The sequence below is a fragment of the Cebus imitator genome, unplaced genomic scaffold (assembly GCF_001604975.1).
Source record: "Cebus imitator isolate Cc_AM_T3 unplaced genomic scaffold, Cebus_imitator-1.0 Scaffold477, whole genome shotgun sequence".
Taxonomy (NCBI): Eukaryota; Metazoa; Chordata; class Mammalia; order Primates; family Cebidae; genus Cebus; species Cebus imitator.
In genome coordinates this window covers 283,572-307,035 of record NW_016107792.1, presented here as the reverse complement: position 1 = coordinate 307,035, position 23,464 = coordinate 283,572, and the positions used below count along the sequence as shown (strand labels likewise).

Here is a 23,464-nt window from a genome sequence, read left to right as displayed (position 1 = left end):
CACTCCAGCCTGGGCAACAAGAGCGAAACTCCGTCTCAAAAAAAAAAAAAAAAAAAAAGAAAGAAATTCTATCTTGACAGTGCTTTACCCTCATGATACCTCTTTTACTATCTCCTCATCAAATTTTCACTTAAACTACCCCAACATGGGCTAGATCAAGATTGAGTGGCCTCTCTTCACTCTTACTTCTTAATCTCTCCTGTTCTCTCATTTTTTCCCCAAATAGAATTGACTACTCCATTCTTGAAACGTTCGTCTCTAACTTCCACAGAAACCTCTCCCAGGAGTTCTAGATCAGCCTGGCCAATATGGTGAAACCTTGTGATCCACCTGCCTCGGCCTCCCAAAGTGCTGGGATTATAGGCATGAGCCACCATGCCCTGCCCTTTCTGTCTTCTTTCCCTTCTTGCTAAAACTGCCTTAGTTCAGATTCTCATTATTTTTCTACCGATGTATTGCATCATCTCCTATAGGTCCCATGGTTTATATTATTTCACATTTTAAGCTATCCTTTATATTTGTGTCTGCGTTATATTTTTAAAATACATTTAGTTGACTATACAGATGAGTTAATAAGTGCCTGAGCTTATAAGTGGGTGAAGCATGTGGAAAGAGAAGAAAAATATGCTTTTGGATTGTTATAAGAACTGATAGAGAGGACTATCTAGAATTTCTGTTAGAAATTAACAGCAAAAGCCCTTTCTTAATTGAAAGCATCTAAGTACAGATTTTAGGTAAAGGAGCATATAACTCATTCAACCCAAAAGGAATTCATGAGGTTTTTGAAAATCAGATAGAACCAATAAACAAGATAGGTCTGTTTTCTGAGGATATGATTCTTTAAGACTGTTGTCTGCCTGCCAATTTTGCAAAGTGAAATAAACTGGAACCTTTTAGGAAAGACTGCTAAGTGCCTAGGTTGCATGTGGCATAAAGGCACTTATTTACTTTTTTTTACAAAGAGATTTTGTAGCAAGAGGGAACCCCTTGAATTAGTAATTATATATATTCATTCTCATTTCAGATAATTGTGAAGGAATTTTCTTTCAGGGTGACTTTATTTGGTGTTTGGTACTTAAGACTCTTGGGTCAATCAAACTCCTATTTTTTGATACTGTTAGGGAAATGGAGATAGAATATAGCACCACACCTTAGGTTTTTAACATGGCAGATAAATATGACGTAAGACATAAAAGATCATAATTAATTGATTCTGTTTGTGGTGGAAAAGTGTGTTAGTGAAAATCATTGTGTGCCAGGAAAAGTCTTATGGAATCTAGGGACGTCTTTCTTTAGAAGATTTATTCTGTTTATGATTCTCTGAGAAAATACTAAAATACTTTTCGCTATAGTTTTTGGTTCTGTGTATAAAACATGGCATTTTGAATTCTCAGTTTCTGCTCTAAGGTGCTAGTGAACCTACTCATCTTAATACCATTAGCAGAACTACATTGTATACTTTAATTTGCATAATTAAATTGCATGAGCCAAATCATTAATGAAAGGATTAATGACAGGCCCATAATTAGTGTGTACAGGATTCTGCTTGGCATGTTGGACTAGATGGCATAGAAACTGTAGTCTGTATACTAAATTTTCATACTCACAAGGCAATCTAAAATACATTTATCCACTTAGTTGGTTGCAGAAGGCACCACTAAAATTTTTGTTTCAGACGTATTCATGGCTCTGTGGATTATTTTGGCCACTAGACATTAGCCTTCAGTGAAGATGTGTATTTTTTAACACACTTTCTAAATATTATATATGTAAACTTTCACATATAGATCAGTTATATTTAAAAATTTTATTTGAATATTGTTTGGACCATGAAATGCAATTTCTCGTAGAAACAGATTTTTAAGTGGGGCAAGATTCTTTCATTAGAATATAAAGCTAATTTAACCTATATATAGCTGAGCTGAATTCTAAAGTATTAACATATATTCATATAGGCAGACAGACAATAAATCTAGGGCAGACACTTGGCATGCTGGGGAATATAGCAATGACTAAGACAAACAAGGCCTCTCTTCTCAAGCAGCTTACGTTTTGTAGTTGAAGAGGTGAGGTGGGCAGATTTTCTCTATGAACACGAATGCAATAAATGATTAAGATACTTCACTTTCTTTGTGGCGATTAAACTAATAAGATATTGATACTGGGAGAGAGTGACTGGAAAAGCACCAATAGCTAGAAGCTGAGGTTCCCTAAACCAGCCAGCATGGTTCTATGCCATTTATCACCTTGGGTATATAATTACTGAGGAGGAGGGAATGACTGAAAATCTAGGAGAACAGCATCCCAGGCAAAAGGAAGGACAGTATAGTGGCCTTGAGTCAAGAAAGAGTTTGGAATGGTGGCTGTCATATGTAGGGTATTATGAGTGATGAGGGAAGTGGACTGAAATAGTTTGGAAAGATCCATAGGAATCAGACAATGGAGAGATGTGTAGGCCACGGTTAAAAAGGAGTTTGGGTTTTTCTTTGGTGGATGTCACTGGAGGATAACGTGATCTGATTCATGCACTTAAATGCTGACTGTGACAGTGGCAGTGGAGAATGGGGTTGGCGCAGCAAGGCTGGAATTAAGGAGATCAGTTATAAGGCAGTTGTAGTTTGACTTGGTGAGCAACCTGTGGTGGTTAAAACCACTGAAGTGGTAAGACGTGGTCAGATTTGGAATATAGGTCGATAGTATGACTGATGATGAATTGGATGTCCACTGTAAAAATAAGAGAAGTTAGAGTGGCTATTAGGTTCCTGATAAGAACAATTGGGTAAATAGTAATATGGTTTACATAATGAGGTACACTGGGGAGAAGGAGATCGGGTGGAGGGGTGGGGATTGGCCTTACCCATGGTAAGGCCAAGTTCATGTTAAACTTGAGACCCCCAGTAAGCATCCAAATGGAGATATTGATTAGGCAGTGTTTGAAGACTAAGATGTAGATTTAGTAACCATCAGCCAATTAAGTTGGAATCCAGTTATCTAAAGAAAATGCAAATGGAGAATAGAATAGAATACAATCTTGAGGGAGGAAGAGTAGGTAGAATGGTAATTTTAAAAGCCAGCTACGACATGTCACTTCCCAGTTTAAACACCACAATGGCTTTCTTCCACACTTGGGATAGAAATCAGTCTTGATGTAGCCCCTGGTTACCTCCTCTCCTGCCATTTTCATGATTGCTCACCCTGCTTCCACCTGCTGTCTCTCTTGCTTTTCCTTTAGCGCCCAAGTTCTTGTCTCAGGGACTTTGTTCTTGCCTTTTCTTCTATTTGTAATGCTTCAGGGAACCATTCACATGGTTCCCTCCCTCACATTATTCAGGTATCTACTGCGAGGTCTTACCTGACTGCCTTGTGTCAAAAAGCTCTTCATGTTATGCTCTGATGCTTTTTCAATAAAAACTTTATTTTTTTTCCTGTAGCCTTCTTTCCCGTTCTAATTAGATGATGAGAGGTAGCTTTATACACATATACAAGCTAAAGTGTTTATGACTGTTACTATAAATGCCTATCTTTCCCATTTGCGTTTTCAGTAGGGTCGTATACAATCTGCCTTAGATGTAGAGATAGGGATAATACCTGCAGCGGGTTTGAGTATAGTAACTTCAGCACTCATTAAGTTATATTAGGTGGGATTGTTTGCATGTAAAACTGGCCCTTACCCAGGGGTTAGTATTTAATAATGATACTGTGTCATGGTGTAATGTCATATTTAATATTACTTAATAATGCTATAATATATTTCAGATATTTAATCATAACATTTAGTAAGTTTCCTAGTTATTTGGCATAGCAGCTGTGTCACCATGTTTACTAACAGTGACAATATTTACCCGTTTCCTGTTAACATATTACATTTTGAACTTTGTTATTGATGAGAACTAGTGTTCTGTCAAAAGTGATGTGCTGTCACAATGTAAATATTTTCCATAGATTTGTTATATTTGTGAATATAAATATTAAAAAAGGATGGTAGAATGTTATTTCACTATAGCATAGCTTTATTTTGAAAATCTGAATGTTGTATATGTGTGCAAGTATTGAATATATATGTGGATTTTTTTTTTTTTTTTTTGAACAAGTTTTCACTCTGCCACCCTGGCTGGAGTGCAGTGGCTGAATCTTGGCTCACTGCAACCTCTGCCTCCCGGGTTCAAGCTATTTCTCCTGCCTCAGCCTACCAAGTAGCTGAGACCACAGGCCTGTGCCACCACACCTGTATTTTTAGTAGAGACAGGGTTTCACCATGTTGGCCAGGCTAGTGTTGAACTCCTGACCTCAAGTGATCTGCTGGCCTCTGTCTTCCAAAGTGCTGGCATTACAGGTGTGAGCCACCAGGCCCAGCCAAAGTGTGTATAATTTTTAAAATTTGGTTAATTTTAGTCACTGAATATCTACTTGTTGAAAGCTTAATTTTCTTTCAGTGTCTTATTTAACTGCCTTCATTTGGACTCTTAGCCAAAAATACATATATATTTTTTGAGATAGGGTCTCACTCTGTTTCCCAGGCTGGAGTGCAGTGATGAGATCTTGGCTCACTGCAACCTCTGCCTCTGGATTCAAGTGATTCTACTGCCTTAGCCTCCCGAGTAGCTGGGACTGCAGGCACACACCACGATACCCAGCTAATTTTTATATTTTTGATAGAGATAGGGTTTCACCATGTTGGCCTGACTGGTCTTGATATCCTGGCCTCAAGTGATCCTCCTGCCGTGGCCTCCCAAAATGCTGGGATTACAGGCGTGAGCCACAGCTCCTGGCCTAGCGAAAAATATCTTGAAAATCAACAGTTGTGCTAGGGTAAAATAAATGCATATTTTCAGGGATAGGGTATAATTTAAGAAATTGTATTTGTAATTTAAGTTTAGAGCTTTATATTATCTCTTGGAGGTTGGACTTAGCATTTTGGTTTATAGATGGATCTATCCATTAAAAAGACAAATCTTTGCTTTGGAAAAAAGTTGTACTATTATAATATTAAAATGTGAGAAGTTATTTCTACTACAGTATTGAATTGAAGCTTGTGTGGTGGCTCATGCCTATAATCTCAGCTGTTTGGGAGGCCAAGGGAGGTGGATCACCTGAGTTCAGGAGTTTGAGACCAGCCTGGCCAACATAGTGAAACTCTGTCTCTACTAAAAATATGAAAAGTAGCTGGGAGTGGTGACACACTCCTGTAATCCCAGCTACTTGGGAGGCATGAGAATCCCTTGAACCCAGGAGGTAGAGGCTGCAGTGAGCTGAGATTATGTCATTGCAGTCCAGCCTGAGCAACAAAGTGAGACCCTGTCTCAAAAAAGAAAAAAAAAAAATCCCAAAATATAATCAAGTTGTTTCATGTTGAGTTTGCCTTATCTCCAAACAGCATATAGATGTGCTAACAAGTATTAATAAAGTAGGAGTGACTACTGGAGCAAAGAAGTGTCATGTTCATTTATTAAAAGTGATTGCGATGTTAGTATATTGTGTAAAACATAAGCCATACCTAATTTTTATAGTAACGTGATTGTATGAATTAATGAAATACAAAAGAAATGATAAATATCATCAGGAAGTACCAGCAATAAAATATTACCAGGTAATATCAACAGTACAGTTTTCACAGGTAATGTAAGTTTTTATTTCTCACCAATCTTTTACCACAGCAGTTAAAATATTGCAAAAGCAAGAAATTTTGTGGCACTTAATTTTCTCTTAATTTGACTGCCATTGTATGAATGTGCTAAAAATCAGTTAAATGACCAAGAAATGGGTAGAAGCAATAGACTGAAGCAAATCAGGTTCTTATGAAGAAATCAAATGATTAACTCCTAAACAGTTGACTGCACCATTACTATGCTGTATTAAAACTCAACTACCAGTAAACCTACCTAATGTCTTTTAATCTAAATTATTAATTAGGGAAACTATATTTTCAGATGCTCATTGATTGCTTCATAAAGCAGAAAAGTCATTTAAATATTATCTTTAGTAGACCATTAGGAGAAAGATGCTACACTATTGAATGTTTATGAAATGGTTTATGATGACGTGTTGATTACTTTATAGTAGTATAAAGATTAGAAATTTCACTTACAGTAAATGCCTCCTGGCTTACTATTTCATAGTTTGTAAAATGTAATTCACATGTATATGTGTCTTTATTTTATAATAGCCTTTATGATAAGCCTTTGTTTAAGTAAACGTGTATTGACCATGACTGCAAATTAGTTTTGGAAAAGAAAGTAAATTATCTTATTTAGCTAATTATGGTATTTTCTATATTGGAATCCAGTAGCAAGTAACAAGTTTTGAGTATGTAGTAATACTCTCTTAAATTAAAGGAGTAGGAAGGATGAGGGAGACATAGATTATTAGATATTTATCATTCCAAGCATCTGTTTTAAGAACTTTGCATATATTATCTACATATATTATCTTCTGTACAGCCTGTAAGATTGGTATTATTCCTTGTGTCCATTTTATATATGAGGAAACAGACACAGAGACATTAGTAAATGGTTCAGTCTTGACATACATGCAGGCAGCATAGAACTGCAAATGAGATCTTTGGCTGCAAAGTAAATTTCCAATTTATGTGTGTAGAATTACTACAGCCAGTAGTACTAATGTAATTTTCATGAATACAGACTGGTAGCAAGCTACATTATAAAATAAAATGTAGATGGAGGGATTGATCTGTAAACATTGGCACATAAGAAATAAAGTAATAATTTTGAAGGAACAAGATTATGCTCATGCATATAGTTCAACATTCCCTTGAATATTAGCATGAAAGTCAAGAGAAACATAAATATATTTGTATGCTAATCAGCTGAAACCTGATGGCACAGCAATGCTTTCTTGAATTTTGAACCATATATGAGTAATAAATTTAGATTAGGTTGTTACAGGGATAATCCAAACACATTCCCTCTTATTATCTAGTTAGTTGTTTGAAAACTACCTATGCAATGTGAAGCTCATGTTATTACTGTAATGCGTTGTATTGGTCTACTCTCTGTTTTTCTGGTGTCTCCCTCATTTCTAACTCAAGTCTTTCTTTAATACCAGCACATTGAATTTGGATTTTTTTTTTTGAGGCAGAGTCTCACTTTGTCGCTAGGCTGGAGTGCAGTGGTATGATCTCTGCTCACTGCAACCTCCTCCTTCCAGATCCAAGCGATTCTCCTGTCTCCGCCTCCCGAGTAGCTGGGACTACAGGCGTGCACCACCATACCCAGCTAATTTTTGTATTTTTAGTAGAGACAGGGTTTCACCATGTTGGCCAGGATGGTCTTGATCTCTTGACCTCATGATCTGCCTGACTAGGACTCCATAAGTGCCAAAGTGCTGGGATTACAGGTGTGAGCTACTGTGCCCAACCGGATGTTTTTAAGTGTTAGAATGCATCCTGTATACAAACAATATGGTTCATGTACATTTAAACACATTCCAAAACTAGGTTCCATTTAGATTGTAAAGTAATAATTTGCTCATTCAATAAATATTCATTGATCTCATGGCCACTTTGGCGAGAGGCCAATAGCTAAAATAATTGAATAAATTGAAGCATTTCTCAGCTGCTAGACACTCGAAGCTAGATTTGGTTTATGTGTGGGTTAGAATTGTGGAAACGTGCCTGGGTTTATTACTGGAAATACTACTGTTACCTAGAGTTAATGACGCATCAACTGAAACACAATGCCAGAATAAGAAATGACAAAACAGTTCATATTATAGCTATATTTTATTTTCATCTTTATCAAACCAAAATATCTAGAAATGTCTGCTAAAAGACACTGTATCTTGAGTATTGTGTAAAATACTTAGCAAATGTGAACCATTAAGATGGCTAAAGATGGATTTGGTAGAACTTTTCAACACAGCGAGTAATGGAAAAATATTATATGCTAATTTTTGCATTGTGACTAATATATGTGTTGTTTTGATAGGGAATACACAAACACACAGAATCATTAAAAAAAAAAAAAAAACACAAATGCCATTAAATGTGGGGGCAAAATGTATGGTACTTGTAGAGGCCGCCATTCAAGTTGAATGTGCATTATACTTTCCCGAATTTGGAGACAAACAGGCAAAGGTCTTCTATAGCCTTATACACTTCCCAGATTCGCCTTTAAGGGAAAGGCCTGGGAAGTGATCTGGCAACACCGCGCCGTATGTCCAGCTTATGGCCACAGGACTCTGTTTTCCTTCTCAGCTGATGCCTGTGCTTTTCACATCTGTTATTCTGCGCCCGTGTTGATTCTTCAGCAGTCCCAGTTGAGCTAATTGGCTGATTGCATTCCTCTGTGCTGGTGGAGCTGGGAAAGGAAATGACTTCTGACCTAGTTTTCTCCTTGGACTTTTCTGTAGAGTCTGGTGGTGTATGCCATAGCGTTGTCAAGCCATATACACTTTCTTATGCTTCTTGTAGGTATGAAATAGTTCTCATTACCTAGCACTCAGGTGTTTTTAATTCAGGGGTTTATCAAACCAGTCTAGTGGAGTTCTGGCCACTCACCCAGGGCTGGCCACAGCTGTTGACACCAGTGTGTGTGTGGCCTTTGACACAGACACACACAGATTCACATCATAACTTTTTGGTGCACATTTTGTTGATTTTGTTCAGCCAAGATGATGTTCATGTGTTCTCTTGTATTTGTTAGTAGGTCTCCACATTAGTATGGTCCTGCTCAATATTTATGTTTTATTCTTTTGAGTAATTTCAGCACAGATGGCTTTTACTGAGACTTGCTGTTCCATTGGCAGAGTCCATTTAATATGTAGCATTTGCAGGTGCCCATTAGCATAACTATCCTTAGAAAAGAATTCTGGAATCCCCCTTGTATGTTGTTTTTGCTGCTGACTCAGAAGAGTAGTGATACATTTCAGATCTTCAGTATTTGGCTCTTTCTAGCTGTCATGAGACTTAAAGAAATTTAGGTTTATTAAAATTCCATAAGCATTTGTAAAATCTGTTTTGACATTGATAAAGAAGGGCCATTATGAAAGATAATTAATTTAAATATGTGAAAGCTTTATCTTAACTTCTCTTGATGTGTTTGAAAGCAAATTTAAAATGATTTGTAGTTTAATGAAGGTATATCCCTGCTGGCAGTATCCAAATATCAGATGTGCAGTTATTTTTTGTCTTATATGCGGATACGGCTTTCACCAAATCTTGTGATTTTTCTGTGCAGTACTGTTTGGGGCCTTATCACTTTGCCTCTTATTAGCTACTATAGCCTTCTGATTGATCTGGCTTCTAGTTATTTTCCTCATTCCTCAATTCATTCTGCAAATAGGCACTTGAGTAATCTTCTGAATGAACCGCTCTAATGGTGTCCCTGAATTGCGAAAGGCTTCTGGTTGCTTCTGATTACCCTAAGACAACTTTTGTGTCTGCCTGTGAGGACCCTCTCTTGGTTTGGCTCCTCATCTCCATTTCTACCTTTTACTAGAGCCCTTCTCTTTGCTCATTATTCTCTTGCCTGTCAGTCTGATCTGTTCTCTAAATCTAGAATGTCCAATTATCTTCTCTCCAAGCAAGATCTGATCTGATTTCTTACTGGCTCTCAAGAAAGTTAATTCCTTTGTGAAAATGTTCCCTTGGCTATCCTAGTCTATAGAGGTCTTTTACTCCTCTTTTTAATTAACGCGCTTCTCCACCCCCACTTTTCCTCCCTAACACTGAAGAACATAGTTTTTACTTTTGTGGCTTGGTAAGCTTATACGTGACTGGGTGTCCTACCTTTCGTTAGACTAGAAACAGAGAGACAGCATGGCTTAACATAGTGGTTAAGTGAGTGGTAAATCTTGGGTTTAGACTTGGGTCTACATTGTAGCTCTAAGCAAGTTACTTTCTCTGTGCCTCAGTTGCCTTATCTGAGTATCAGGGCTGATAGTAATTCCTCACCATGAGTTGGCTTTTTTCTTTCATTCGAGAACAGTCATTTCTCTCTAATACTACTAAGTATAATACCTAGTAGTACTGAACACATTTTGTTTGCCATTAATCCTCTCTGTCCATTCTTCCTAGGGATTTTCTTGGTCTAGTTCACCACATAAACAATTTAGAGAGATCTCTCACCTTGTTTAGAACAGGGCAATTCTTTGAATCATATACAGGCTAAACTAGAAGGCACGTGTCTTTCCCTGGAACAACTGCACATTTTCTTGACATACATATCCAGATGGTGTTGGTGCCCTTATTTTATGGACATATGAAGTTGCATTGAATTTATGGTAGTTAAGTTCTTATGTGGCATAACAATCTAGAATCAGAACATCGGAGTTTGTCCCGGCTCTGCTATTTATAGAAAATCAACCTTCTAGAGTTTTAGTTTCTTTTTTTAAAATTAAGTTAAATTAAATTTCTTTAATTTTAAAATTTTTGTGAGTACATAGTAGGTGTATGTATTTATGAGGTACATGAGATATTTTGATATAGGCATACAATGTGACATAAGCACTTAGTTTCTTTATATGTGAAATGCAGTGTTAATATCAGACCTCTCATTTTCAGTGTTATTCTGAGTCTTGAAAAGAAGAATCATGTAGTTGTATGTTAATGAATGTTATAGTGTATTTTATTTAATCCATTTTTAGACACTTACAATATGCTGGTGTTAACTCATGCAATAACTAATTGAACCATCAGAGCGATTTTGTGAGGGGGTGCTAATACATTATACAGAAGATCAAACTACAGAGCTTAATTAATTAAGCTATGTGCTTTCTCATTTTGTCTCCTCAGCCAACAGTTCCAATAATTTCAGCGGCATCTGAAGTTAAGCCAATTATGCATTCAAAACTTCCAACTTTTTTCTATTTTTATTTTAGCTTAAAACATAAAAAGAAAAACGCAATGCCTGTGAACTCAAAATAACAAAACTGCTCTGTGATTAAAAGCACAAAATGCTGTGCAAACATTTGAAAGTCACATGGTAAAATTAATGGATATTGAGCTTATTTTACCTATTATTGGAAGTTAGATACGTCAGTATTTCAGCAATGAAAACATTGCAGATGTGTAATATACAAAACATATACTGTAAAGATAGTTTGGAAACTTATGGGCTTTAATCTTTTTATCTATTTCAGGACTTTCTGGGACAAGTGTTTTGTACATTGGGAGAGATTGTTGGTTCACAGGGAAGTCGCCTGGAAAAACCAATAGTGTAAGTATTTTTTAATTCAGATAATGAAATGCCTACCCTTAACAGTTTTCTATTTTGTCAGTTTGGAATTGGTGAATGCATGGTTGTGGACCAAAAGGGGTTTTAAAATCTTGTTTGAGTTTTTTCTTCCAACAAATAGTTTTGACATTGTTTTAAAGAAGAATTTCTTTGTCACCTGCCATAGGCTGTGCTGAAAAATTTTCACAAGATGAAATGAGAAAATTTAAACAAGGAAATTTGTTGGTTTTCTTTTGGTTGTACTATTAATTGTTATATTTAGTGCTTTTTGAAAGAGATTTTACTCTTTGGGATTAGTAGCTATATGTAGTAAACTACTGTTAATACCATGTATTTCATAAATGCATTTTTGGTTATTGAAATTTTAATAATAATTTTTACCATGGAAGTGGCTGGTAGAGAAAGCTGTAAGTAGGTAAATATTGAGAGAGGGTAATGGCTAAGAGTGATATCTTCCATCTTCACCTTCAATTACTAGGAACATGTTTAGATTTCAGGTTAATTGCATGAGTTGATTCTGTTTTGTTCAGTTCCAAATAAGGCACAGAGCAAATTTTAGAAATTTTTCATGGCTTTATTCTCCTTTCCTCTTTCTTTCCCCTTCTTAATCTTGATTATTTGGATTGACTTAACTGTACATGAAATTCAGAAGATCTAGAAAGAATAGCACATTTGCAGAGCTAACCAAAATGTCCAAAGCTTCAGGGAATTTTGAAGTCTTTATCTTCAACAATCTTTTAAGAATCTCAAACTTAAAAAGTAAATATGTTAATACTCCTTAAATCTGTTTATCTTGGACATAAAACAAATACTTGAAATGACAAGGCATTGTTCTCACATTTTCTGTATAAAATTATAAACTTTTATTTAGTGTGTTCCGTGCTATGCAAGAAATTATTAGGCTAATAAGAATTCTATAAATTCTAATTTTTTGAAATTTAATTTGATTTTCTTAGAAAATTAGTACTGAATGTCAGTTTGAAAATTTTCATATATCAACTACCATTTTAAATTCTTTTAGTGTTTATTTTCACATAATTATAGGACTTGGAAGCTTATCACTAAAATATATTTATGCTCGCTTTAGTAAGCAGTAAGCAATCTGTAAGGCAAATGCAAATGTTGTATTGAGTGTATGTAATTCTAATTGCATTTTCCAGTCCAGTGACTCATGCTCACAGTGATTGCAAGTATCACTAAATCTACCTTTTGTTTTTTGCCACAAAAAGCATCAATAATATGTACAATACCACCTTAAAGATGCCTTTAACATTCTTCAAGAGAAAACAAATGCAATTAAAATACAGAATTTTTATTTCCAAACAACAGAATAGAGATTTTTATAAATTGGTACACTTTTTTAGTATGTATGTATTTATTTATTTGTTAGCTTTTATTTTAGGTTCAGAGGTACTCGTGCAGGTTTGTTGTATAGATAAATTGTGCAGCTCAGAGATTTGGCATACAGATGATTTCATCACCCAGGTAATAATTATAGTACTTGATAGGCAGCTTTTCAGTCCTCACTTTCCTCCCTTTTCCACCCTCAAGTAGGCTCCAGTGTCTGTTGTTTCATGACTACTCAAAGTTTATCTCTCACTTATAAGTGAGAACATGTGGTATTTGGTTTTCTGTTCCTGTGTGCATTTGCCCAGGATAATGGCCTCTAGCTTCATTCCTGTTGCTACAAAAGATAAGATCTCAGACTTTTTTATGTCTTTCTAATATTCCATCTTGTATATTTACCACATTTCGTTTATCCAGTCCACCATTGGTGGGCATTTAGGTTGAGTCCATGTCTTTGCTATTGTGAATAGTGCTGCAATGAATATACACATGAATGTCTTTATAGTAGAACAATTTATATTCCTTTCGCTATGTACTCAGTAATGGGATTTCAGGGTCAAATGGTAATTCTGTTTTAAGTTCTTTGAGAAATCACCAAATTGCTTTATACAATGGCTAAACTAATTTACATTTCCGCCAGCAGCACATAAGTGTTCCCTTTTCTCTGCAACCTCACCAGCATCTGTTACTTTTTGACTTATTAATAATGACCACTCTGACTGTTCTGAGATGGCATCTGATTATGGTTTTTACTTGCATGTCTCTAATGATTAGTGATGTTGAACATTTTTTCCTACGCTTGTTGGCTATGTGGTATACATATAAAATAGTCATTTATTGGAATTTTTTATGTTTTTTTCAACATAAGGAAATCATAATTCTAATTTCAGAAACCTGTTAAATTATTAAGTTATAAAAAAATTTCCCAATAGAAAATCCTATTTATATTCATCTTGGAACATGTTAAAAATTTGATACTATTATAATGTATTGATTGGGGTATGTGGTGAATAGAACATGGCACAAGATAATGGTCCTTGTTCAGTGATCCAACAATTCCCACTAGGTGAGACCAACAAAAATGTATTATGCTAAGAGGTGAAGATACCTTGGATAGACTGAAAGACAAGGCCCTCAGGTTCTATCTTTCTTACTGAAAAAAGAACAATTCATTTGATTTTCTAAGTTTATATAACTAAGTTTTTATTCAGCCCTTCATCTCCTTGGACAATCTTCTCAGGCAAATAAACGTTAAGAAAATAGTTTAAAGGTAAGATTATTGTTTGAGCAGTGGAAGATTTTTAAATTTTTCTAAGAAAGCTTAGCTAGACAAGTTTTAGTAGTAAGTGGGTAATAAAATGTAAAGCTTGAGTGTAGCAAAGAGATGGGATACAGAACAAAAAAGCAAAGAAACAAAACCTTAGGAATTGCAGAATGGTGGCAATTACATTCATTACACATGAGTGAATTGGATTAGATACTTAGATAAGCAGAACAGAGAAAAGAGATGAGAGGGAGAAATGAAATAGGAGAGATTAAAAATGGGAGATTAAAAGTGAATATGATTAGTTTGCTAGTGGAAGGATATTTTGATTTTATTTATTAAGGCATCTAGTGACATGTGCTGTCACTGGATCAGATGTTCCAATGCAGGTGAACAATGGATTGGAAAAACCATTTAGTAGTCACCCATCCTCTTGCATGAGAAAAGATTGGGTTTAACGAAAAACTCTAGCTGTGAGAGAGTCACATGTCTTGCGGAAGAACACGTGGATTGGAGATAAACGTTCATCAGCTAAGTGTTAAGTTCAGGTACTTTAAGAGAAGATGCAGCTTCTGTGCAAATAGCATTGTACCTCAAATGAAAAACAATCAAAACCATTCATACCTTTTGTTTGAAAAAGCATGGTTGGGTTGAGGAAAAGCAAAATGCTGTTTGCATGGAAGCTTTATCTGCCAGTGATGCCAGAGTAGCCCATCAGAGCAGCTGGTCCACTACATGGACTCCTAAATTCTGCATTCATCCTTGCTGGCTCCTGCTTTTCCATGTACTTTAATTTTTTCCCCGGATCAATCTAATAAGCAAATAGTGGGAAGAGATGGGAACACAGTGGAAGAGGGAATGGCGTTGGATAAAAGGATGAAACCAGGGAAGATATTGGAGATGATGCAGGGTCAGGAAGTGTTTTCTTCTCATGACAGGAAGCTTGGTGACAAACACAACTTCTAAGCCTCCATGTTTACACACAAATAAATAAAAGTAGTAAAATTTACAAATTCATGACCGAAATAATGGGGATATTCACAATGGGGAAATAATAGCTATTTTAGGTGTAGCTCTTCCAACTAGTCTTCATAGTTTCCACTCCCTCCTGCTGTCTTCCTGTGTGAACCTGCCCTGGCCAGATATCTTTAACTGCCTGGTTAAAGATAACATTGTAGGACAGCCGCTAAACATTCTACTGTTTTTCATTGTCTGTTCCTCATGACTGGGGATACAAATAGAATTTGCACACTTCTGCTGCTACAGCCATTACTTTCTGCAATCATGTTGGTAAGGGGTTAGGATTTTCCCTATCTGGATGGGCATTGGCTTCTGAATTGCAGCGTAGGACACCTCCAGAGGCAGATATCCAGAGGCAGATAGTCCACTCCAAGTAATACACAATTAATTTATCATGAATTTAAAGTCTTCGTGTGTCCAAAATGTCATTTAAGTAGCATTAGCCAAGTACCTCTTATTTATTAATTTGTCTTAGATTAGAGATTTATTTTCCAATTAGTTTCCCATTTATATTCTAAGTTATTTAGAATACTTCCTTGTTTTTTTTTCTATCCTTTAAATGGCCTAATTTAAATTATTTTCTGATAAGATACTCAGAATAATTTCTTCTAGCTGTTTAATTGTGATTGTGTTGTAATATCTCCTTAGAAGTAGTCTTTTTAAATTTATGATAACTATAAAATTGGGAGTTTTAAAGGAGACCTATTAGTATTTGAAATTATTTAATATTAATCAAACTTTTGACAACTAAGGATGATTACGAAGGTAAAGTGATTTCTTGTATGTAGCCTCTTACCTCGTTCAGTAATGAGGGTTTGAACTTAACCTCAGGCTTTTTTACTTTCTGTGTTTTGGTTATTGTTGTCATTTATAAAATTACATTTTCTCATTTTATTAGAAAAAAATTTTATTTTAAATATTTTATATGCGTAATGATGACATAATTTGAAATTGATGTTCAATAATTTTTAGTTTATTTTTTAATAGCAGCTCAAGATTTTTGCAATTTCAATAGTCTGTTCTGTTGGATTTAAGCTTTGAGCAAACACGTTTCTTATCTGAATTCCATCCTACACTTTTGGTCTTTTCCTGGAACCCTCCTAAAATGAGTCTTGTGCTACTTAATTTGACTGAAACATTTACTGTGCTTCCTATGACTCATCGGCTCCTCTCTTTAAATCATCCCATTATTATTTAGCATTATACCCACTCAGCAGTGTGTTTTCTCATGCTGTGAAATTGTATCCAATTTTCTGTGTGATGCTGTCTAAGAGTCGTATGTCTTCTATCTTTAGGGATCTCAGTGATGGATTCAGCAAAGCCTTCCAAAATGCAAGAATCAGCATCGGTTTAAGAAAGATTGTCATTCTCTCCTCCGGGAGGAAAATATTTATTGTGTTCCTCAAGTAATAGGCCTATTTGTTCCCGTTACTCTCAGCCAAGCATGGCTGGTTCCATATAAAATGATCAGGCAAAAAGGCAGAGACTGGTAATAATTAGAAACTAGATTCTTACTCCAGGGAGAAGCAGGATACAAAGTACAATGTCAAGAAGCAGTACCAGCGGTAATGGTACCAGCAGCTGTTTTGACTAAAGGACACTTAGGAGAGCAAAGACTATGTTTTTTGTAGGCTGGCAATAGCACTTTGTGATCTCGGCAGTTGGTAATGGGTGGAGGATTAGGGGAGGCTCCCAGATGGATGAGTGAGTGTCCTAACAACAGGTGAAGAGGACAGGGACAGAGACTGGAAAGCAAGTGTGAATTGAAAGACCAGGTGGTAATTGTCTGATGAATGTGGGGATTTCAAATATGACTTAGAGTTCAAGGACAGAGACAGGTGCTGAAGTGCAACAAGATAAAAGCAGGGAGAGGGACAAAGCAGAAAGGAAGCTTCAGAATAAGGAAGAAGATTAAAGTAGAAGAATAGTGCTTGAGAGGTCTTGAGGCAGAGACTTAGAGGGTTGGCTTAAAGATTTGGCTCAAATATGGACTTATCCTGAAAGCTAGGTTTTGACTATGAATGTACTTAGAGATCAAATGTCTGTGAGAAGGAAGAGCAGGAAGAGGAATAGGAGAATGTGTAGTCATAAAGGTGGGAAACACATAAACTTACCATAAAACTGGGCATGTTTTTAGCATGCAGCCTTTTGCTTGTAAAAATGTAATCAACTTTGGGGAAATTGTGAGGCTCAAAGTAATCTTTATTAATTAGATTGATATTGTTAAACTCTAATTTACTGTAGTCGAAAGAATATTGAGCTGGACCCAGAAGACGGTGTTTTTAGTCCCATCTCTGCTACTAACTTGCTATGCAATATTAGGCTGTTTTTACATCTATACTATCTTTTTATGTCTGTGGGTCACATTTGTAATAAGAATTTGGTGTAGAGATAAATGAATAGCCACTGTAATGGAGTCGATAGTACATGAGCTTTGGGAGCAGCCATACCTAGCTGTTAAAATTGATTAGGTATGTAATTTGAGCAAAGAGCATTAAAGTTCAGAGGCCCAGCTTCCTCATCTAAAATATCTGAATAATATTCATTTTAAGAATATTATTATAAGTAATATCAATATTTTATATAACTCATTTGTGATGGAGCACATTAGAATTTAATAAACACTCAAATGCTGACTATTACTCATATTGTTTTTATTAAAAATAGCCAGTATCTTTCCTTCCTTTCTTCATCTTTCCTTATTTTTCTTAAAGAACTGTTTAGCTAGGAATTCAGTAAGTTTAATGAAAGGACCATGGTAAACCAAACTTGATTACATTTATGTAAAATGTTAAGTATTATCCAAATGTAAATATTAAGAACTATTTATCTGTTTTCAGTATGTAACTGAACAATCAAATAGGGGAACTGAGTTAGATTTGTACTTTTCATTAGTTTGGGTTTTATAAGATAGTTTTGGAAATATCCTGAATTTCTCATGTTCATATGTAATTGCAAAAAATAATCTAGAGTTCAGTGTCAGTTAAGAATTACTTATATTTTATTTGCAAAGACTACACGTGTTTGTCATCATCATATGATTCAACACATGAAAAATAAAACCACTGATTGCCTTTCAGATAGATAGTAGATACTTCACCAGCCTAGAGTACAGCTTTTGTCTACTTCTGGGAAAGCCTATCTGAAAAATAGCATGTTCTTTTTAAAGGCCAAAGATAGAGGGAATTTTAGTACATTTACTTACCATACACAAGCTTCTGAGTTTACATATAATCAAAGTTTAATAAATTTTGAGTTGAGCCACTTTCTTACATTCATTTTTGAATGTGAGCTCATTCTCTGGAATGATCTCCAGGGAGATAAACTGTTTACTCTAAATAGGCAGATTGTGTATTTCTGCAGATTCCCATGATTCTCTGCTCTATTCAGAAATTCCAGTAGTGACAACTAAAGTCATATAGATGAAGAACTGTTCTGGATAGAAAGTATTGTAAAGGATGTGACCAGTCATGAGAGATATAGGTAAAATGAATGAGTTTTTCACAAAATAGCCTTTAATGTCATTGTCAGAGAGAAGCCCCAGGATGATTGGTTGGTTGTTCTGACTTGATGTGACATGTGTCCTGTTCTTATGAGACTTGTGTACAAGTAAGTCCTTTGGGCATCCGGTTTAAGAGAAAAACAAAAGAAAAAATTATTTTACTAATGGTAACTTTATAGAGCAAATAATTTACTGGCAGATTCTGGTAGATGGAGTCTAAGTATAATAGAGGTTTTAGGGGTTGTATTTTTAAAAAATTATTTATTCAACAAATCTTTACTAGAAATTGATTATGGATCAGAAACTGTTAGTTACTAAGCATACAATGATGGAAATGCCAAGTCGTTCCTGTCTTTATTAATTTTACAATTTATTCATTAAATGAATAATCACAGAAATAAGTATAATTACATATTGATACAGGCCCTTTGAACATTAGAATATTAGCTTAACCCACAATATGTAGGTCATTTTTAGTATTTAAATTTTATCATGAATGCAATGGGAAAACTTATGATTTTTGTTCAAAGAGGTTCATTGACCTCTTTTTAAAGAATGGTTATATGTTGTTAACAGATAGTTGTTTAGATTAAGAAGATGAGGAAAAATGGGCAGATGAAAAATATGTTCTGAAGGTTGATTTCACAAGGATTGATGAAAGGTTGATGGTCTAGATTGAAGAAGATTTCAGGGAACTTCAGATTTCTTACATAACACAGTGGATGTAAGGAGGATGTATGCTGATAAAAGGAAGATCATCCATTTTTGAGGTCGCCACACAGATTTGTGAGCTTTAGTAGTAGATGGGCCATTCTGTTCATGTGTTTCAGGTGCTAGTATTCACCCAGAGTTTCAACGGCAAGATATTTTTATTTATTTTTGTCTAACCTCATTGGGTTGGATTGAAAACCTGTTGGAAACATTATAACTGAATGAAACAAATGATAAGACATCATCTATCTTATTTTGGAGTGTGAGTTCTAATAGTACCACCTTTATCGATTCAGCAAACATTCTCAGTTTCACTCAAATAAAGGTAATACATAAATAAAACTAGTTTTAATAGTTTTATTTGAATGAAACTGAAAATATTCTTAGTTTTCTAAATAAAACTAATTTGTTCAAATGAGGTTTTTTTGTTTTGTTTTGTTTTGTTTTGTTTTTGTTTTTGAGACAGAGTCTCACTCTGTCACCCAGGCTGGAGTGCAATCAACAATGTTAGCTCACTGCAACTTCTGTCTCCTGGATTCAAGTGATTCTCCTGCCTCAGCCTCCTGATTAGCCAGGATTGCAGGCACATGCCACCATAGGTGCCTGGCTAATTTTTGTATTTTTAGTAGAGATGGAGTGTCACCATGTTGGCTAGGCTAGTCTCAAACTCATGACCCTGTGATCCACCCACCTTGGCCTCCCAAAGTGCTGGGATTACAGGTGTGAGCCACCACATTCATCCTATTCAAACCAGTTTCTAAATGGTTGCTTTTTGAATAGGAAGTGTTTAGAAGTTACATTGTGACAAAATCGTCCAGAGAAACTACAATTTCCTCTACGGTGAAATTTATTGTTCCTTTCTTATTTTTTACCTCTTGTGTATGGCATAACTTAATAATTCTAGGATTCAAAATGCAGGCTAAGAATATTAGTTCTGTAGTTAAGAAAAGTAGTAGGTGAGGAAAGACCTTTATAGACCAACCTTGGAACCTAAGTATCATTCTTATCTTGGTCTGAGTTATAACGCACTGGTAAAATGAGTGTTTGGAAGAAGCATTTGGGAATTATCTCTGCTCTTAAACTTACACTCAGTTGGATCTTAGTTATCAAAGCAAATGGAAGGAAGTTGTGAATTGTTATTTTAAATAATACCATTAGCTAACTTGATTGCATTATAAGAAGTCAGTTATGGCTAGCTATATGCAGAAGACTGAAACTGGACCTTTTTCTTACACCTTATACAAAAATTAACTCAAGATAGGTTAAAGTCTTAAACGGAAAACCTAAAACTGTAAAAACCTTAGAAGAAAACCTAGGCAATAACATTCAGGACACAGGCATAGGCAAGGACATCATGACTAAAACACCAAAAGCAATTACAACAAAAGCCAAAATTGACAAATGGGATCTAATTAAACTAAAGAACGTCTGCACAGCAAAAGAAACTATCATCAGAGTGAACAGGCACCCTACAGAATGGGAGAAAATTTTTACAATCTATCCATCTGTCAAAGGGCTAATATCCAGAATCTAGAAAGAACTTAAATTTACAAGAAAAAAACAAACAACCCCATCAAAAAGTGGGCAAAAGGTATAAATGGACACTTCTCAAAAGAAGACATTTATGTGGCCAGCAGACATATGAGCTAGGCAGGTATTGTTATTATCCCATTTCATCAGAAGAAGAAAGTGAGACAAAGATTTCTGGAAAAAACCCAGGGCATTTGGCTTAACCACAGCATTATTTTGCCTTCCAAAAAAGTGAATAAATTCATGTGTAACTTTGAAAGAAATTTAAAAATTTTGTTTGTTTTACTTGTACTATAGAATCATTTGCCAAAAAGTAAAGAATATCTCTAGATGTGAGAAGAGCTTCCAGGTAACACCCATTCTGATTTAGGTCATTACAAGTATGAGGTTCCTTCCTGGTGTCTGTTACCTATGCAAATCTTCCTCAAGCACATTTCAGTGGCCCGCCTTTTCCTGAGATAAACAGGGCCCAACTATTTTCTAGCACAGTCTAAATATAGGAAGGCTATTAAAAGGATTAAAAATAAATTTATTTCTAGTTTTAGAAATAAATCAGTACTTCTGTTTTTTTTTCCCCTCTTATCTGGAAAATCATTGTTTTTAACTGACAATGTGTAACAAGGAAATTGCACGAGTTTGTCATCCTTCCTGGTGATTTTTTTTCTATTCAATGTGATTTACCCAGTCTGTAACTATACAGAGCTTTCTAAGGCTTTCCAACCTTTCAAAAATTCCTTCTTGAATGGCTCACATTTTCCTTGGAGAAAGGGAAGGGGAGAGATTAGACATACTGTTAGTGTTTGTATTCTTTCATTCATTTATTTAAAAAGCTTTTGAATATTTCACCTTGATTGGGCAGTGGCATCATTTTAGGATGAGGTAGACTCAGTGCATCAGGCTGCCCTGAGAACAAATGCCAATAAGTAAAAGCTCCAATAATCTTGGCATTTCACTCTTTCCTTTGATAACAACAATAGTGATTGGATCCTCCCAGGAATTGTGGAGATAGATCAACTGGCTCTCGATTCTTTCACAGTTTGAGGTAACTCCGATGAAAGATTCTAAACATGAACAGTTTAGTAAGTAGACATTTACAAATACAGTTACATTCCAGTATATGTTTTTAATCATTAGCAGGAATGTATCCCAGTTTTTAAAATAAACATACAATTTCTAGCTAACTGTGAATTGTTAGCTTCTCCTAGCATTAGGGCAATGATTCTTTCTCCCCTTACTTTCATACTATTTTTGTTTGTCTTAAATTATCAATTTTTCTTTCTTAAGCAGGTCTGCTTAAACAACAACAAAACAAAGAACCTCCAGTAGTTATTTCTGTTATGTTTTTATTAATTCTTCTATATACTATGTCACAGGGATTCCACAGCATGCTGGATCAAAGTACCTGAACAAACTTCTAAAACTCAGTCAAGTGGCTGAATACCTTTCCCCCATTTCTCTCTTTATAGAACAATTGTGAAAAGACTTAAAAAGAAAATATTATATTCCCTATATTGTAGGGACCTTTGTGTCTTGTGAAAAGAGTTCAATAAATGTTTTTTGCACTGAATTTTCCAGGATATTAGTCACATTTATATGATTCTTCTTTTTCTCTTGAGTATTTTAAGGATCTCTCCTGCACATTGTAACTTTGCACTTGTTTCCCAGGACTAGGAACAGAATTTTTAAATTATAATAGCCTTGCTACACATGTATCTTACCACATTGTAAATACAAAGTATGATCTTTGTAATTTTAGAAACCTCATATTTCTGTAGACGGATTGATAGACCTAGCTTATCAGAGCACAACAATTTCTTGAAACATTTTTGATGTATGTGGTATGTAAGAGCTAGGAATATGCTACTTTCTTCAGTAATTGTTTATTTTTAAAAACAAAATCTGAATCTCCAGAGTGAGCAGTTTACTTTGTTTTTGTTACTAAAAAACTATGTATTGCATAATTTATTGTACTCTTTATGATTTCTTACCATGATAATAACTATCTTGCTTTCCTTTTAATGTCAACATTTACATTCTAACTATAAAATGAGATCCCATTTAATCTAATTACAATGTTAAAAATTCATGGGTAACAGATGGATTTCTTGATGAGAGCATAGTGTTTTAAATTTTAACCAAAAGTTGCCATTTTAGTTTCTAGCATATGCTATATTTTAATAGTGAACATAATATGTTTCATGTGTGACAGCTGATTTATTAAAATTTTAGAAATGACATTTTATTAAAAATTTAGAAATAAAAAGTGTTGCATAGAAAGATAAATGCATCTGCTTTAAATTAAATGAATCATTAGTTTTAAAAACCTGTACTTGCATACATCTTTAATTTTTAGTTGAGGAAAGATTGAATGGCATGTGAAAAACTCTTGGGCACAGTGTGATAGATGATTAAATAATAAATATGGCAACTAATATTCAATATGATATCTACTCTGAGAGTAAAAGGTGAGATTGTAAGAATAAAAGGCTAGGAGTGGTGGGAAGAGGAAAGGGTGAGTGATGGAGGGCTTGAAAAAGGTTATTCATAACATTTGGAGAAGCTACTGAGCAGAAAAGGAAAATGTGCTTGGGAAGGTCACAGCACATTGCAGATAGAGCTATGGCTGGATCCCAGCACCCAGTGGTGGCACCAGCCTGTGTGGTTCCGTGCTAGGATCCTGCAGTGCTCACATCACATGGTTCTACCTAGGTTCAGAGAAGGCACATGGTTGGGGCTGACAACACCATAGAAGGCTGAGGTCAGTGTGAAAGGGTGTTGAAGATGTGACAATAAGTTTAATGAAATGTGTGACCAAAGCAGAAAGTATCATACATAAGGTATTGCAGGTCTCATTTGGCTAACTTGAAAAATAAAGTTAAAATTGTTGACATATTCACT

At 35.2% G+C, this 23,464-nt stretch overlaps 1 protein-coding gene across 1 annotated transcript in view; it reads left to right on the top strand.

Moving 5' to 3' along the window:
- CPNE8 (copine 8) overlaps positions 1 to 23,464 on the top strand; it is a 253,176-nt gene that overhangs the window by 75,405 nt on the left and 154,307 nt on the right. Inside the window, exon 6 of the mRNA XM_017512747.2 lies at positions 11,098 to 11,174. Within this exon, the coding sequence (XP_017368236.1) occupies positions 11,098 to 11,174 (77 nt within the window). The remainder of the gene's footprint in view (positions 1 to 11,097; positions 11,175 to 23,464) is intronic.